At 36.2% G+C, this 15859-nt stretch overlaps 1 protein-coding gene across 2 annotated transcripts in view; it reads left to right on the top strand.

Annotated features, from left to right (window-relative positions):
• NF1 (neurofibromin 1) overlaps positions 1-15859 on the top strand; it is a 248098-nt gene that overhangs the window by 210689 nt on the left and 21550 nt on the right. For both annotated transcript variants that reach the window (XM_068978214.1, XM_068978213.1), the window contains 10 exons: positions 2845-3038; positions 4069-4209; positions 4371-4650; positions 5139-5353; positions 5538-5599; positions 5755-5869; positions 6606-6707; positions 9394-9534; positions 12526-12652; positions 14204-14335. In XM_068978214.1, the coding sequence (XP_068834315.1) occupies positions 2845-3038; positions 4069-4209; positions 4371-4650; positions 5139-5353; positions 5538-5599; positions 5755-5869; positions 6606-6707; positions 9394-9534; positions 12526-12652; positions 14204-14335 (1509 nt within the window). The remainder of the gene's footprint in view (positions 1-2844; positions 3039-4068; positions 4210-4370; positions 4651-5138; positions 5354-5537; positions 5600-5754; positions 5870-6605; positions 6708-9393; positions 9535-12525; positions 12653-14203; positions 14336-15859) is intronic.

Below are 15859 nucleotides of genomic sequence, written 5' to 3'. Positions count from 1 at the left end.
AATAGCTGTGAGAGTTGAGGATTAAGAATGAGGCTTTAAATGATTATGCTATGCATTTCACTTGAAAATACAATAGCTAAGAAAATATTGAAAAGAAAGAAAAACTGAGAGAGGCTTGTAGTCAAAGCTAAGGTTTCTCTAGTAGTTAAGTATGGATGTATGAGAGCTAGACCATAAAGAAAGCTGAACACTGAAGAATTCATGCTTTTGACTACGGTGTTGAAGAGACTTGAGAGTCTTTGAACTGCAAGGAGATCAAACCAATCAATCCTAAAGGAAATCAATCCTGAATATTCATTGGAAGGACTGATGCTGAAGCTGAAGCTCCAATCCTTTGGCCACCTGATGCAAAGAACTGAGTCATTAGAAAAGACCATGATGCTGGGAAAGATTGAAGGCAGGAAGAGAAGGGGACAACAGAGGATGAGATGGTTGAATGGCATCACCGACTCAATGGACCTGAGTTTGAGCAAGCTCTGGGAGTTGGTGATGGACAGGGAGGCCTGATGTGCTTCAGTCCATGGAGTCGCAAAGAGTAGGACACAACCTAATGACTGAACTGAACAGTAATTAAAATGAATGTTCAAAAATCAGCAGTCAAATCACTTTAAGAGAAGCATGTTGATAAAGAAGTAACACAGACTAATAGGGGGAAGATTAAATCAGTTCAGAAATGAGGAGGCTGAGAAATGAATCAAGTTGGGTCTTCATCTTAATGCCAGACCACAAGATGATGCCAAAATAAGTTCTAACTGTTTTTAAGAATTGAATATAAAAACTGGAACCATTTAAGAAATAGGAATAATATTTAATTACTTTCTGGGTGAGTAAGGACTTATGAAGCAAAAAAGTAATAGATTGAAGCAAAGGAAATGGTGAAAGTTCACTAACAAATTTGAAGAAATTCATACTGAAAGAATTGTTGTTCAGTCGCTCAGTCTTGTCCAACTCTTTGCAACCCCATGGACTGCAGCACACCAGGTCTCCCTGTCCTTCACCATCTCCTAGAGCCTGCTCAAACTCATGTCCATCGATTTGGTGATGCCATCCAACTGTCTCATCCTCTGTCATCCCCTTCTCTTCCTGGCTTCAATCTTTCCCAGCATCAGGGACTTTTCTAATGAGTCAGTTCTTCACATCAGGTAGCCAAAGTCTTGGAGCTTCAGCTTCAGCATCAGTCCTTCCGATGAATATTGAGGACTGATTTCCTTTAGGATTGATTGGTTTGATCTCTTTGCAGTCCAAGGAACTCTCAAGAGTCTTCTCCAACACCACAGTTAAGAAGCACCAGCTCTTCAGTGCTCAGCCTTATTTATGGTCCAACTCTCACATCCATACTTGACTACTGGAAAAACCATAGCTTTGACTATATGGACCTATGGTGACAAAGAAAGATTAAAAAAAAAATTCAGTGTTGATGTCTTTGGAATTGTGAACAGGAGCAAGTTTTCTAGAAAGTAGTTTGGATGTGGATATGGAGAACCTTAAGGATGTTTACAGCTTTTGGACTCATAATTCCTAAGGAATTTATCCTAAGGAATTAATATCTATATGTTTATCATAGCATTATTTTTTATGTAGGTTTTTAAAATTCAAGTGTATCTTATCATCAGTAAAGTGCCAGAATCTTAAATAAACAATTTGATTAATTTTTACATGTGAATACATTACAAAACCCTCTCCCAGATCAAGATACAGAACATTTCCAACATCCAGAAATTTCCTCTCTGGCAACCCATTTCCTCACCAACAGTAACCACTGTTATCACCTCTGTTGCCAGAGATATATTTTCCATACTTTTGTGCTTCACTTGACATTACTTACAATAGCAAAATGCTGAAGCAATCTAAAAGTAAACACTGAAGAACCAATTACATTATTCTTCTATGTAATCTTCATATCATGAAATAATATGAGGCCATTAAAAATGTTTTTGGTACAGAATTTCAATTTGGGAAGATTAAAATGTTCTGGAATGGATGGTGGTGATGGTTGCACAACAATGTCAATATGCTTAATTCCTATGAACTGTACACTTTAAAATGACAGGTTTTATGCTATATGTATATATATATATATATAAACATTTAAAAATGCTTTGGGTACTCTTGGTGAAGTTATATAGAGGAATCTTTGCATTAATTTTGTATCTTTTTGTAAGTTTGGAGTTACTTCAAAATAAAAAGTTACAAGATGTCCTTCCTTGAAAATTTTTTAACCTTGAGTAAATCTCAGTATAGTATATAGTGAAATAAACATTCAGAGCATACTGTGTGCAGAAACCAACACAATATTATAAAGCAATTATCCTCCAATTAAAAATAAATTAAAAAAACATATTCTGTATGTAGCATAACTCTTAATTTTTGTGGAGGAGTTGGGATGGGTTACATGTGTGTAACCCATGAATATACAGTATCTCTGTATAAATTTGAAAGCCTATGGAGAGGTCAAGTGATACACCAATATATTGATACCAATTTCATTTTTATGATGATACTCTTTTTTTATCAAAGTTCCTTTGATTACCAATATTCCTTTTAAAATGAGAATAAAGTGAGAAAATTTTTAACTAGAAGAGAAGCTGTTAAAAGGGAGAAAAGTAAGATAAGACTTTTCAAAAATTGGCTTAATGACTTTGGAGGTTACTTTCTTTAAGGCTTGTTCTCTTTCTTCATCTCTGTCTTCAGTAATATATTTGCCAAGTCTCTTTTCTCCTGGCCTGATTCTAGGTTATGGTCATTTCCTTTTACATTTTTTCCTCCCAATCTTTTATTTTGAAATAATCATTAATGACATATTTATGGACCATCTGTGCTAATAATGTAATTTTTCCCCCCCAGGCATTGAATTGAAACACCTTTGTTTGGAGTACATGACTCCATGGCTATCAAATCTAGTACGTTTTTGTAAGCACAACGATGATGCCAAGCGACAGAGAGTTACTGCAATTCTTGATAAGCTGATAACAATGACCATAAATGAGAAACAGATGTATCCATCTATTCAAGCAAAAATATGGGGGAGCCTTGGGCAGGTATTGAGTTTTCTTAAATATTTATCTAGTACCTCCTTGGTACAGATATTTATCTGATACCCACATTGTGCAAAGCACTGCGCTAGCGATATAGCTATAGAAAAGACAGTCCCCTTTTTCAAAAAGCATGCCAGACACCCACCTAATCCCTGATCCACTTTAGAACTACAGGAGTCTGTGTCTCAGAACCAGAGAAAAACTAATTATTCTAGCACTCTTCTCCATAGCATTATTACAGTCACCCCACAGAGTCCTTGATGTGCAGAACCCACAGGTGTTGAGGGCCACCTGTACTATGCCATTTCTGAAGTGAGGGACTTTGATATCTGCAGGGGGTCCTGGAGCTAGTCTTCATGGACACCAAGGGATGGCTGCATGCAGAGCTTAACTGTGAGAGTCTGCTACTGTTTCTGATGAGCAGTGCCTCATAGTGTATTCTAGCGTCCTGTGTCCCACAGGCATCAGTAAATGCTTGCTAATGATGCTATTTGGGCCTCCTGCTCTCACTTATAGTTCTATTCCAAGAATGCCAAGATTAAAATAGCATCATGTAATTTCTGTCTGACAAGAATTATGCTACCATTTCTTCAAAGTAATCACTTAAGGAGGCAATACCCTTATTCAGATAATGCTGCAAATCCTCCACATTATTTTAAATGACCTTGGAGCCAGTTTTGCAGCTCTACAAAACATTTCAGTACTTGATGTCATTTCTTATATTTTAAAATAATTGTACCTTATACTGCTGATACACTATTGTCTTCGAGAACAGAGTGAATGAAAATAATACACGTAGAGATTTAAAATTTTTGAATACCAATCTCTGAAGGAATTGAGTGACTGCTCTCATCCTTTTTGGATACTTTATGATAAATTTCTGACAAGTCTCTAAATAAAACCTAGTGTTTTGGAGGCCTCAGGTAAAACAGAATTTTCATGTTGATTGGACTGCTCCTTGAATTATTTTTAAGTTAAAAATTAAGTTGGTAGAATGACTAAAACATAAGTTAACCTTTCCCTCTTCCACTAGATTACAGACCTCCTTGATGTTGTACTAGACAGTTTCATCAAAACCAGTGCAACAGGTGGCTTGGGATCAATAAAGGCTGAGGTGATGGCAGATACCGCTGTAGCTTTGGCTTCTGGAAATGTGAAATTGGTTTCAAGCAAGGTAATCACTTTTCCTTTGTCTTCTGGGCTATGGTTTGATATATCTGTTTTGGTTTTTTTTATCAGGAGGTTTTTTTGTTTTATAACAATCACTTTGAAAAGAAATTTTTTGTGATAAAACTTTTTAGCTCCCATTAAAAATTTTTTTTTGCTTCTTTACAGGTTATTGGAAGGATGTGCAAAATAATTGACAAGACATGCCTATCTCCAACTCCTACTTTAGAGCAACATCTTATGTGGGATGACATTGCCATTCTGGCTCGCTACATGCTAATGCTGTCCTTCAACAATTCCCTCGACGTGGCAGCTCATCTCCCCTACCTCTTCCATGTTGTTACTTTCTTAGTAGCAACAGGGCCACTCTCCTTGAGAGCTTCCACACATGGATTGGTCATTAATATCATTCACTCTCTGTGTACTTGTTCACAGCTTCATTTTAGTGGTAAGTTCTAGGAAAGCAGTGTGTGTTTTTACCAAGTCCTTTCCCCATTTTATACCACCTGATTAGCCTTGATTACCTATTTATGTATTAATATTACGATGCCTTCACACCAAGCTGCTTATTTAGATCTATAGTAATGACATGAAATACAGTTGAAATAGAAAAAGAATGAATTACTTTCATTCCATCTCAAGCCACAGCTGAGATGTTCTATGCACATTTTTCATGGAAACTCTAGTAGTTATCACCTAAGCTAAAAACTCAGCACTGGTTGACAGTGTTGCTTTCCTAGTATGGATTTGTAGATAGGGAGTTAATTGATGAACATGAAGCTAATGTATCCAGAGGGTTGATTGAGGGAACACTGTTAGGTAATTTGATATGATATTCAAATTTTATAAATTCATAATAAAATATGTGAAACTTTAGAATTTTTTTTAAAAAATTGTATCTTTAAAGTCTTTACTTGTTCCTTTTCTCTTTTACAGAAGAGACCAAGCAAGTTTTGAGACTCAGCTTGACAGAGTTCTCATTACCGAAATTTTACCTGCTGTTTGGCATTAGCAAAGTCAAGTCAGCTGCTGTCATCGCCTTCCGCTCCAGCTATCGGGACAGGTCATTCTCTCCTGGCTCCTATGAGAGGGAGACTTTCGCTTTGACGTCCTTGGAGACAGTCACAGAGGCTTTGTTGGAGATCATGGAGGTACAGAAGGCAAAATGATAAGAAGCTAAACTCATTTTTAAAAATCCACTGGTACTGTATAGAAGAAATACTGTTTTATTCTGTTTTGCACTAATGCTTAAATAAAAACATTCCCATAGACTGTGTTTAGATGTTTCTAGAAACATTTACGTACATAAATATATTCAGAGTATCTTTTTTTTAGGCATGTATGAGAGATATTCCAACATGCAAGTGGCTGGACCAATGGACAGAACTAGCGCAAAGGTATGTCCCGAATTTAAGTTGCAAAAGTATGTATACTGTTGAAAAGATCAATATTACTGCATAATTGATATTGTAAGTAATTATTCTATGTATTTATATGTGTATATATATAAACACAAAGGTTTTCATAAGCTCTTTGAATTTTTTAATTGTAGATTTGCATTCCAGTATAACCCATCCCTGCAACCAAGAGCTCTTGTTGTGTTTGGCTGTATTAGCAAACGAGTATCTCATGGGCAGATAAAGCAGATTATCCGTATCCTCAGCAAGGTACTTCCCCCTCTTACCAAATATTTGTGGTTCCCAAGTTGTAAAGTATATCTTGAATTTTTCTAAGGGACATTTAAATTTAAATTTAATAAAGTATCTTATATGTTGTTTATTGAACCTTTAAAAATGGGTTTTGATTATTTATTATAATTCTTTGAAGTGAAGCCTCTCTAGAGAAGATATCTTTAAAAAATTAAGTATTTCTTTTGGCAGAAGGTACTCTTACTATTTTATTATAAGCATTTAACTAGATGATAAGATGAGCCTTACCTTTCTAAGGTGGCTCAGTGCTAAAGAATCTACTTGCAACGCAGGAGAGGCGGGTTTGATCCCTGGATGGAGAAGATCGCCTGGAGAAGGAAATGGCAACTCACTCCAGTATTCTTATCTGGGAAATCCCATGGACTGAGGAGCCTAGTGGGCTACAGTCCATGGGGTTGCAAAGAGTTGGACAGGACTTAGCAACTAAACAACAACAAAGACTAGCCTTATATAAAATTATGTAATACGTAATTGCTATAACAATGCCTGACTTACTATATTAGCATATAATATAGAAATACTTTTTTAAAAGATTCCAAATGTACTTACTAGCTACCAAGATCACCACAGCATTGGAAATAATTCTTGCACTTATTAAATAAGGAATTGTTCCTGAAATAATTCTGAAATTCAGTTTAGGAGTAAATGTTTTGTTTCAATGAAAGTAACATAAAGAATTCTGTTTCTCTAAAAGGCTCTTGAGAGTTGCTTAAAAGGACCTGATACTTACAACAGTCAAGTTCTGATAGAAGCTACAGTAATAGCACTAACCAAATTACAACCACTTCTTAATAAGGTAATTACTGTGTAGAAAATGAGTGCATTTATTTTGGGTGTTAGTGTTAAATGTTATTTTCTTTCAAAGAGTTCAGAAAATAAGATGGATAGAGAAATTACAAAGAAAAAGCTGTAGTTAAAGTAGAACGTCTCACCTTAAAATTCAGTTGTTTTATTTACATTAGAGGAAGAAGGTGAAGTGCTTGGGTACTGTCTTATCAGTGCTTAAAGGAAAGATGAATATATATTCTTCATTCTTTGATCCAGTTGAGCATCTGCTATGTGCCAAGTACTGTTTTAGGTGCTAGAGATATAATACTGAACAAAGCCAATAAAATTATCTGCCTTCATGGAACTTTTATTCTGGAATGAATGTGAAAGTTGAGGAGTAGCTAGATAATGAAGTAATTAAAATACATGATACGTTAGTTGGTGATCATTATTGTGGAGAAGTGTAAAGCTGGGGTAAAGCACACCTGATAATCAAAGGAATTTGGGTGCTAAGTGAAGATAATGTTTAAGGGAATACGATAATAGTAGCCACTGTTTTAGGATGGTCTGAGCTCATCTCAGGTTTGTGACCTCAGGCAGGTCATCTGTATAACATCTGGACCTTATGTTTCCACATTAATAAATTGACTAAGTAATGGCGTAGTATTATCTTCCAACTCTAAAGCTGTATTCTGTGAATTGAGTACAAAGATACGCCAGATTGAGAGAGCTTACAGAGAAATAAAGACCTGTATGTTCCTGGTATTGAGCTATATGTTCTACAGACATTCTAAAATGGCCAAATTGGGATTCTTTTGCTATTCCAAAATTGATATTTTTGTGTGCACAGTTAGAAAAAGATGCTGTGCAGTGCTAACTGTAAGGTCAAACTGAATGGAATGCATCTGGTCCAGATGCTTTTTTAAAAAGTCTTCCAGCTCTTCTGCCTCCTGCTTCTCACCTTTTCCCAGCAAAGGAGGATAAAAAAATTCAGAAGTGATTATAGCTCCCTGAAGGAGAAACCTACTACAGGGAGAACTTAATCATCCTCGATGCTTACCTAAACACCCTGGATCCGAACAGAACTTAGGGGTTTAGCTAAGGAATTTCCCAATCCCAGTCAGGATCCGTTGGGATTTGTTAAGGAATTCTAATTGACCATCTGGACCTACGAGCCCAAGTTTTCAGATCTGTATCAACTAATGCAGATGTTAGTTTCTGAAAGCATAACAAGGGAATGACTAGAGAAAGCAGGGTGAAAATACAGCTTAAAGGACTTGGAATCACATAGTCCAGAAGCTTGCGCCAAATACAAGGAATTAGCTCAGCAATTACTCAAACCTTTCTTAGAGCTTTCTCCGAAAACCATAAAGGGACAAAGATTCAGCAGTGCAAGCAAAGATCAGATGAATCAATCCAAACTGTTATGGAAGACTGGGGGGGAAAGTTTTAAGCAATATTCTGGCTTGACATTTGAATCATTCTCTAACAACTAAAATGATCCTTTTGCTTAACTCCACCTTTAAAGAAGGCTTAGATGAGGGTTTAGCTACTCTTGTCAAAGACAGTCTAGGTTGATCTGAGTGACACACAAAACACTCTTGTTACTGGCTGACCAACTTTTCAAAACCATTTAAAAAAAAAGAAGAAAGGGGGGTATCTATGAAAATTATGAACCTTCAATTGCACCACTTTATTACCCAATGCCAGTAGAAAATTAACTGACCCCCAACCAATTTAATTCCCAAAACAGTAGAGAAAGCTTGAAGAAAACAAAAAATCTCTCTTTAGAATTCTTGTCCTGAGGGCAGTAACTCCTACTAGGAGAACCTGATTTTCTCTCCCTGTGCCTGGAGACCCAGAGCTTTCTGGATCACTTATCCAGACTGTCTCTTAATTGCTGAAACCGAGGTGGGGAAAGGAAAGAAGCCTTTTAAATTTTCTTATTCCAACTTATTTACATTTTATTTATATTATATCTGATTCATGACTAAGTTTAGAAAATGAAGGTATTTCTCTCATTGTATCTGTTTGGGTATATGTATGTCTCAGTATGTTTCTTTGTCTTTGGATAATATTGCTGAGGTTAATTTGTAAAATGAGCTCTAACCTAACCACCCTAAAGAAAAATAAGCACTTGCAAACCGAGCAGTTCTAAATACAAGAGAAATTAACCTAAGTGAATTTCAGGTTCACGTGAATTAAGAAATATTCAGTATTAAGTACCTGGTATTAATATTTGTTGATCTAATTAATATAGACATGCTTAAAATATTAAGCATAATATTTTCATTGTGCCTAGGTTTAATATGTTAAATAAAGTGTTGTTATATCTGTTACAAATTTGTAAGCAAGGAAAGTAACTCAACTAAAAAAACTTTTAAGGAAAGAAAGTGTAAATGAGATAGGAACTTTTAGATAAACTCTATTAAGGGGCTACCCCAATGGCTCAGCTGTAGAGAAGTGCCTGCCAGTGCAGGAGATACAGGTTCGATCTCTGGTTTGGGAAAATTCCCTGGAGTAGAAAATGGCAGCCCACTCCAGTATTCTTGCCTGGAAAATACCATGGACAGAGTAGCCTGGTGGGCTACAGTCCATGGGGTCAGGGAGTCAGACACAACAGAGCGCACACGCATGATTTCTTGTATCCCGCAATGTGTTCTGATGAGACAGTGGTGAATCTTACTAACCTGGAGTGCGTCTCCCCTGCCTAGGACTCCCCTCTGCACAAAGCCCTCTTTTGGGTTGCTGTAGCCGTGCTACAGCTCGATGAGGTCAACTTGTATTCAGCAGGCACTGCACTTCTGGAACAAAACCTGCACACCTTAGACAGTCTCCGGATATTCAACGACAAGGTAAACAAGCTTTCGGTTGGTATTTCTAAATTATGCATGTTAGAGTGTCTCCTTCTTTTTTTGTTATCTTTTAAAATTAGAAGAGATCCATCTTTAAATATGAATTTCTGTATAACTGGTTGTGAATATAATTCGTTACTAGCTCATAAAAATGGTTTAAACTTTGCATACTTTTTTATATAAAAATAGCAAAAAATAGTACTTGCCCAATATTGGTAAACAGAATAAGGGTAAAAATATTGAGTAATGATACTAGCTGCCTTGCTAGGCTCTATGCTGTCTTATGCACTGTACATTCATTCATTGTAATTTCATAACCCAAGGGTAAAGGTTAGCATTCCCCACCCCTACTTCTCTTCATGAAGAAATAATCTAAAAGTAAGCTCACTTTTATTGAATTATGGTACTTAATGAGAAATAGGTAAAATTAGAAGCAGATAAGGAGTTTGGAGGCGTCTAAAGGAAACTTTCGGATATTTAATTACGCTAGCTTTTTGTTTGCTTAATCCCACTTTAAAACATATTAATTACATCACCACCCCTCTTAACACCTATTAGTCTTGATTGAGATTTGATTTTGGTTTGCAGAGTATAGTAAAAGAAATACAATAGTAAGAAATTTTATTCGTTTTGTCTTTGGAGAAAAAAAAGAAGCATCTAGGAGAAACAAGAGGAATTTTAAGATAGATATGCATATATAATAAGCGATTTGCTTAAAGCAAAGTTAACAGAGCTTGTGAGAAGAAAGAAACAGACCAGAGCATGGTTTTATGTGTGAAGATGCCTGGTCTAAGCATTGTTTGTTTTGTCTTCCAAATAGTAGTGTACTGTAGACCCAGAATAGCTGGGGCTCTGGGAAATATGGAAACAGAATTTTGTGTGTGTGTGTGACAAGATTTATTTATTATTTTTTTTCTTAATTTTTATTTTTACTTTATTTTACTTTACAATACTATATTGGTTTTGCCATACATTGACATGAATCCACCACAGGTGTACATGCGTTCCCAAACATGAACCCCCCTCCCACCTCCCTTCCCATAACATCTCTCTGGGTCAACACTGTGCACCAGCCCCAAGCATGCTGTATCCTGAGTCGGACATAGACTGGCGATTCGATTCTTACATGATAGTATACATGTTACAATGCCATTCTCCCAAATCATCCTACCCTCTCCCTCTCCCTCTGAGTCCAAAAGTGGAAACAGAATTTTAGATGTAGAAATTATCTTAAAGTTTTATCATCCATTTTATAGGACAGAAAAGAACAAAAAAGTCAGGTAACTTGTTCATGTTTGTACATCTGATTTGGAACTAGAATCTCTCTTTCCTAATCCCATTGCTCTTTTCTGGAGTGGCCTTGGGACAGTGGTGGTCAGAGAGATGGCTAGCTGTTGGCCTTTTGTGTGAATATAGGATATTTGTAAGTGAAGTGTTTGTCTAGGAATATCTGCCTTGGCATTTTCATTGCCATAATAGACCCATTAGCAGAAGTTCATATTGACTTCAGTGCCTCAGAATACTAGGAATCAGTTAATAAAGCTTGTTAAAAGTTACCAGAATGAAAGATGAATAAGGTCTGAGGATCTGTTATTTAACCTAATGAATATAGTTGATAACACTGTATTATAATTGAAATTTGCTAAGAGAGGAGAACTTAAATGTTCTCCCCCAAAAGGGGGGATGGGATATAAATATGTGAAGTGATAGTTTATTAACTTAATGGGAGAAATGTATATGTGAAAGGATATACATTCATTATTCAAATCATCACATTGTACACTTTAAATACCTTACAGTTTTGTCAGTTATACCTCAGTAAAGCTGAAAAAATATATATGCATTGAACTTATAGTAAGTTAATGCTTTAATATTTATGTAATATTCTGCAACTTGCTTTTTTTTTTTAACAATATGAACATCTTTCTAAAGCATGTATATATACACACACAAAAAAAATTTCATGTGTGTGTGTGTGTGTAATTCTTCCTCATGACTGCAGAGTATTTTACAAAATGCATGAGCCACAACTTATTTAACCATTGCCCATTAATGAACATTTGATTTGTCTGTTATCTTTTTTTATTATAGAAAATGCCACTCTAAACATCTCTCTGCATTTATTTTATAGTCTATAATGTTTTTCTTTCTTTGAGGTAGAAAGCTAGACAGACCTGAACATGACCCTAAGTACTTTCAGTTTTTGCTTTAAAATAAAATCTCTGTGTATAAGAGAATCACCGGCTTCTTTTTTTTTAAATGCAAATTCCTGGGTCTTACCACTTCCCATGATTCTGAGATGAAACCCAGTACTTTCCACCCTTGAACAAGCATCATCAGTGACTTTAAGGCAGGTATTCCTGAAACCACACTTTAGGAAATACTGTTAAATACCTTAATTTAGAGGTCAAGTTACATAGCATTTTTGAGTTTCAGTTCTTTGTTTTACCACACTAGAATGTCAAATTCGCCAGGGCTAGTAGTTTTTGTCTGTTTAGTTCACTGATACATCAATCAATTGATCAATCTGTAAAATGGAGCTAATATCTGTTACACAGAATTGCTTTAAGGTTTCAGTACAGTAATGTTCTATGCAGCAGGCACTCAGTAAATATGAGTTCTCTTCATTCTCTTGAGTATCCAGTCATAGTACACAAAGTGCCAGCTACAATTCAATGCACAGTCTCATTTAAAATAACAGTATAGGTTTTTAAAAGTCACCAGGATATAAATTGACAGTCACTTATTTTGCGTTATAAATCAAAGCTGTTGTATCTTCCATCACCTTATTCCCTACATGCTTGACTCTTTTGCACTAATTTATTTGTAGTACCTTAAATGTTCTATGGTATTTTGTAGTCATCTGAAAATAATTTTTCTCAACCTGAAAGGATTATTTACCTTGTCATAGCTGTTGAATGCAAACAAAAACCAATTAAGTGATCCTTCTTGTGTGAACCCCATCAACCATCTCATGATTATTTTTAATAGAGTCCAGAGGAAGTGTTCATGGCAATCCGGAACCCTCTGGAATGGCACTGCAAACAAATGGATCATTTTGTTGGACTCAATTTCAACTCTAACTTTAACTTCGCACTGGTTGGACACCTCTTAAAAGGTAGAGCCATTGTGTCAAAATATTCTTATGAAATAGTATCAAGAAGCCAGAAGTAACTAAAATAATTGATATAATTTGGCTCATATGTCTTACGTTAAATGCAAACTATATGTCGTAGTGAGTTATGTTTTGTTTAGTATGTATTTTAATACAGCCTAATTTCCATATCAAATACCAGATTTCCTTTAGAAAGCAAGGGAGTTGATTGTTATACAATTCTAAGTACTGAACTTTCTAATAGCTGTTTTAGTAGTTAATGATACTTAAGTATCTTTTTGGTTATCAAAATAAGACAAATTACAAATTAATAAATGTTATTTGAGTAACTCATGTTAGAAATTTGAGATTTGACCAGAGATTGTCTTAACTTGTTACTAATTTACTGTTGTTCAGTCCTGTTATTACATACCATAGGACCTCACCCTCTGGTCCCCATTCTCCCACCTCCACATTTCTATATTACTTACAGCAGTGATCTCCAGTTATTCCTCAGAGTCAGCTCATTCAGTTGCCCACCTGACTTTACTCCCTGTTTCTGACTTCACTAAATGTTAGCTTTGGTTGATTAATCTGGTACAGCCATGGCCCAAAACTGCATTTAATAGAAATGGCATATAGGGTGAGTCAGAAGCAAAAGCACTGTAAAGTATAGCCTGGGTTAAGTAGCTAGCATAAATTGCTGGTTTTAGATTTGGTCAAAATTAGAGACTCAAGCTAGAACTTGAATCTGCAGTTTTGTATCAGTTTAAATGATTGCGGCTTGAGGGATCATAGAAGTTCCCCCAGGTTTTTAACCAGGTACACACACACACACACACACACTGGTGTGAATGTATGTATTTTATTTCACCACCTTATGAAATCTTTGCAAAAAAATATTGACCGTTCTAATCTCTATAGGGAGTAGGGATTGCTCAAAAGATACTACACTTACTGCAGGATACCAAGAGATGAATTGCAACTAGGCTAATAAAGTGCTTGCTTATTCTGTATTTCTAAAGGAATATGAAATATTTCCAGTATACAAATCCCCTGTTTTAAATGGAGTTGCATTAGTAATTAAAAGCTGTCCAAAGATCAAACTTACCCCCTAATCAACCCAATTCTTTGACCTTTGGGAGCATATAGTCCTTGTATCATAAGGCTTTTTCCTTTAACTAGAAAAAAAATTAAGTGATAAAACCCTGTTTTCAAAGCATACCTTAAGACAAACTACAATAATAGGCTTTTTTAAAAAAATCTTGTGCTGTTGTAGGGAATAGAAGGTCTGAAATAACTATAGTCTTTCCTGATTTTCCTCTCTCTGAGGTACCTTAGTGTTCTAGGGAGCATTATTCTGTTCTGCACATTTTTGGTGCTTAACCCTATATGTAATTAATTAACTGTTTACATATGTGCATATTTTACCTTCCCCAATGGCTAGTCTCAGAAGGCAGGAGTTACCCCTTATATACTTCTCTTCTTTGCCGAGTTGCTAGTCACAGAATAAGAATTCAACAAATGCTTACTGAGAGAAAGAATTAACTTCTTGTTTGTTTTTATTTTTTCTAGGATACAGGCATCCTTCACCTGCCATTGTTGCAAGAACAGTCAGAATTTTGCATACACTACTAGCTCTGGTTAATAAACACAGAAATTGTGACAAATTTGAGGTGAATACACAGAGCGTGGCTTACTTGGCAGGTAAAACACAAAGTAGACAAAATTAATCTTACAGGTGGCACTAGTGGTAAAGAACCTGCCTGCCAATGCAGGAGATGTAAGAGACAGGGGTTTGGTCCCTGGAGGAGGGCATGGCAGCCCACTCCAATATTCTTGTCTGGGAAATCCCATGGACAGAGGAGCCTGGTGAGCTATAGTCTATAGGGTCACAAAGAGTAGGACATGATTGAAGTGACTTAGCATGCACATATATATCTAAGAACCACAGAAAAGGTACAGACACCTATGGGTCCTTCTGCTGATTGCTTGGCAGAGTAAAGAGTTCACAACTCAGTCCCGTGGTATTGGTTAAAATTTTGAAAGTTTGCCAAAATATTTTTCCTTATAAAAGAATTTGCATTAGTATATGAAATAGGTTCTCTTGTCATCTTTGGTTCATGAAACTACGTAACTCCCTGTTGTCTGTTATAGAATCTAAGTGCCTGAGCCTGTGTCTTGAAGGAGAAGGAAATGGCAACCCACTCCAGTGTTCTTGCCTAGAGAATCCTGTAGACAGAGGAGCCTAGGGCTGCTGTCCATAGGGTTGCCCAGAGTCAGACACGACTGAAGCAACTTAGCATGCATATGTGCATTGGAGAAGGAAATGGCAACCCACTGCAGTATTCTTGCCTAGAGAATCCCAGGGACAGAGGAGCCTGGTGGGCTGCCGTCATATGTAATATGGGGTCACACAGAGTCGAACACAACTGAAGCGACTTAGCAGCAGCAACGGCATCTTGAGCCCTGAAGCAGGCCTCCTGATTCTGTCCTCTTTCTCTAAATGTCACAGGCTCATTTTTTATTTCCTTTCGAAATGGATGGGCTATTTAAAGCTAGTCTACTTGCCATCTACTAGAAGTGCCTTTATGTCTCTTTAATATTCATTCCTGATGCCATTTGTTTTGCCTAGATTGTCTGCCCCTGCCCTCCTTCCATTATCCCATCCTCGCTTGCTATTGCCCAATTTGTGTTTCTCCTCTCAGCAACACTTAGCACTTATATGTAACACAGTTTTTGAACATAGTCTTTTTTTTAAATTGGAGTATAGTTGATTTACAATGTTATATTAGTTTCTGCTGTACAGCAAAGTGAATCATATACATATATATATATTCACTCTTTTTAAGATTCTTTTCCCATATAGGTCATTACTGGGTATTGAGTATAAACATAGTCATTTGATGGAAAGTGCGGATTCCCAGTTTAGCAGACTTCAGTTTGTAGCAACTTCTTTGAGTCATTTGACCTTGAGCAAATCATTTAACATTTCAAAGTATTTTTCTTTATGTAAGAAATGGACATTATAGTCCTGGCCTGCTGACCTTTTATGTTTGTTGAGGTCAAATATACATTAAAGCGCTAGACTATATAGATACCATTTAAGTCTCTGTTTAATGTTTACATGCAGCCTTCCAAAACAGATGGTAAACCCTTTAAGATAAACAAATCTGTCCTAAGGGCTTATACCCTTAAACTTCATACTCTTCAGGACTCTTTACATGCATG

This window comes from Capricornis sumatraensis, chromosome 8, assembly GCF_032405125.1.
Source record: "Capricornis sumatraensis isolate serow.1 chromosome 8, serow.2, whole genome shotgun sequence".
Taxonomy (NCBI): Eukaryota; Metazoa; Chordata; class Mammalia; order Artiodactyla; family Bovidae; genus Capricornis; species Capricornis sumatraensis.
This window is presented reverse-complemented; position numbering and strand designations above follow the sequence as displayed.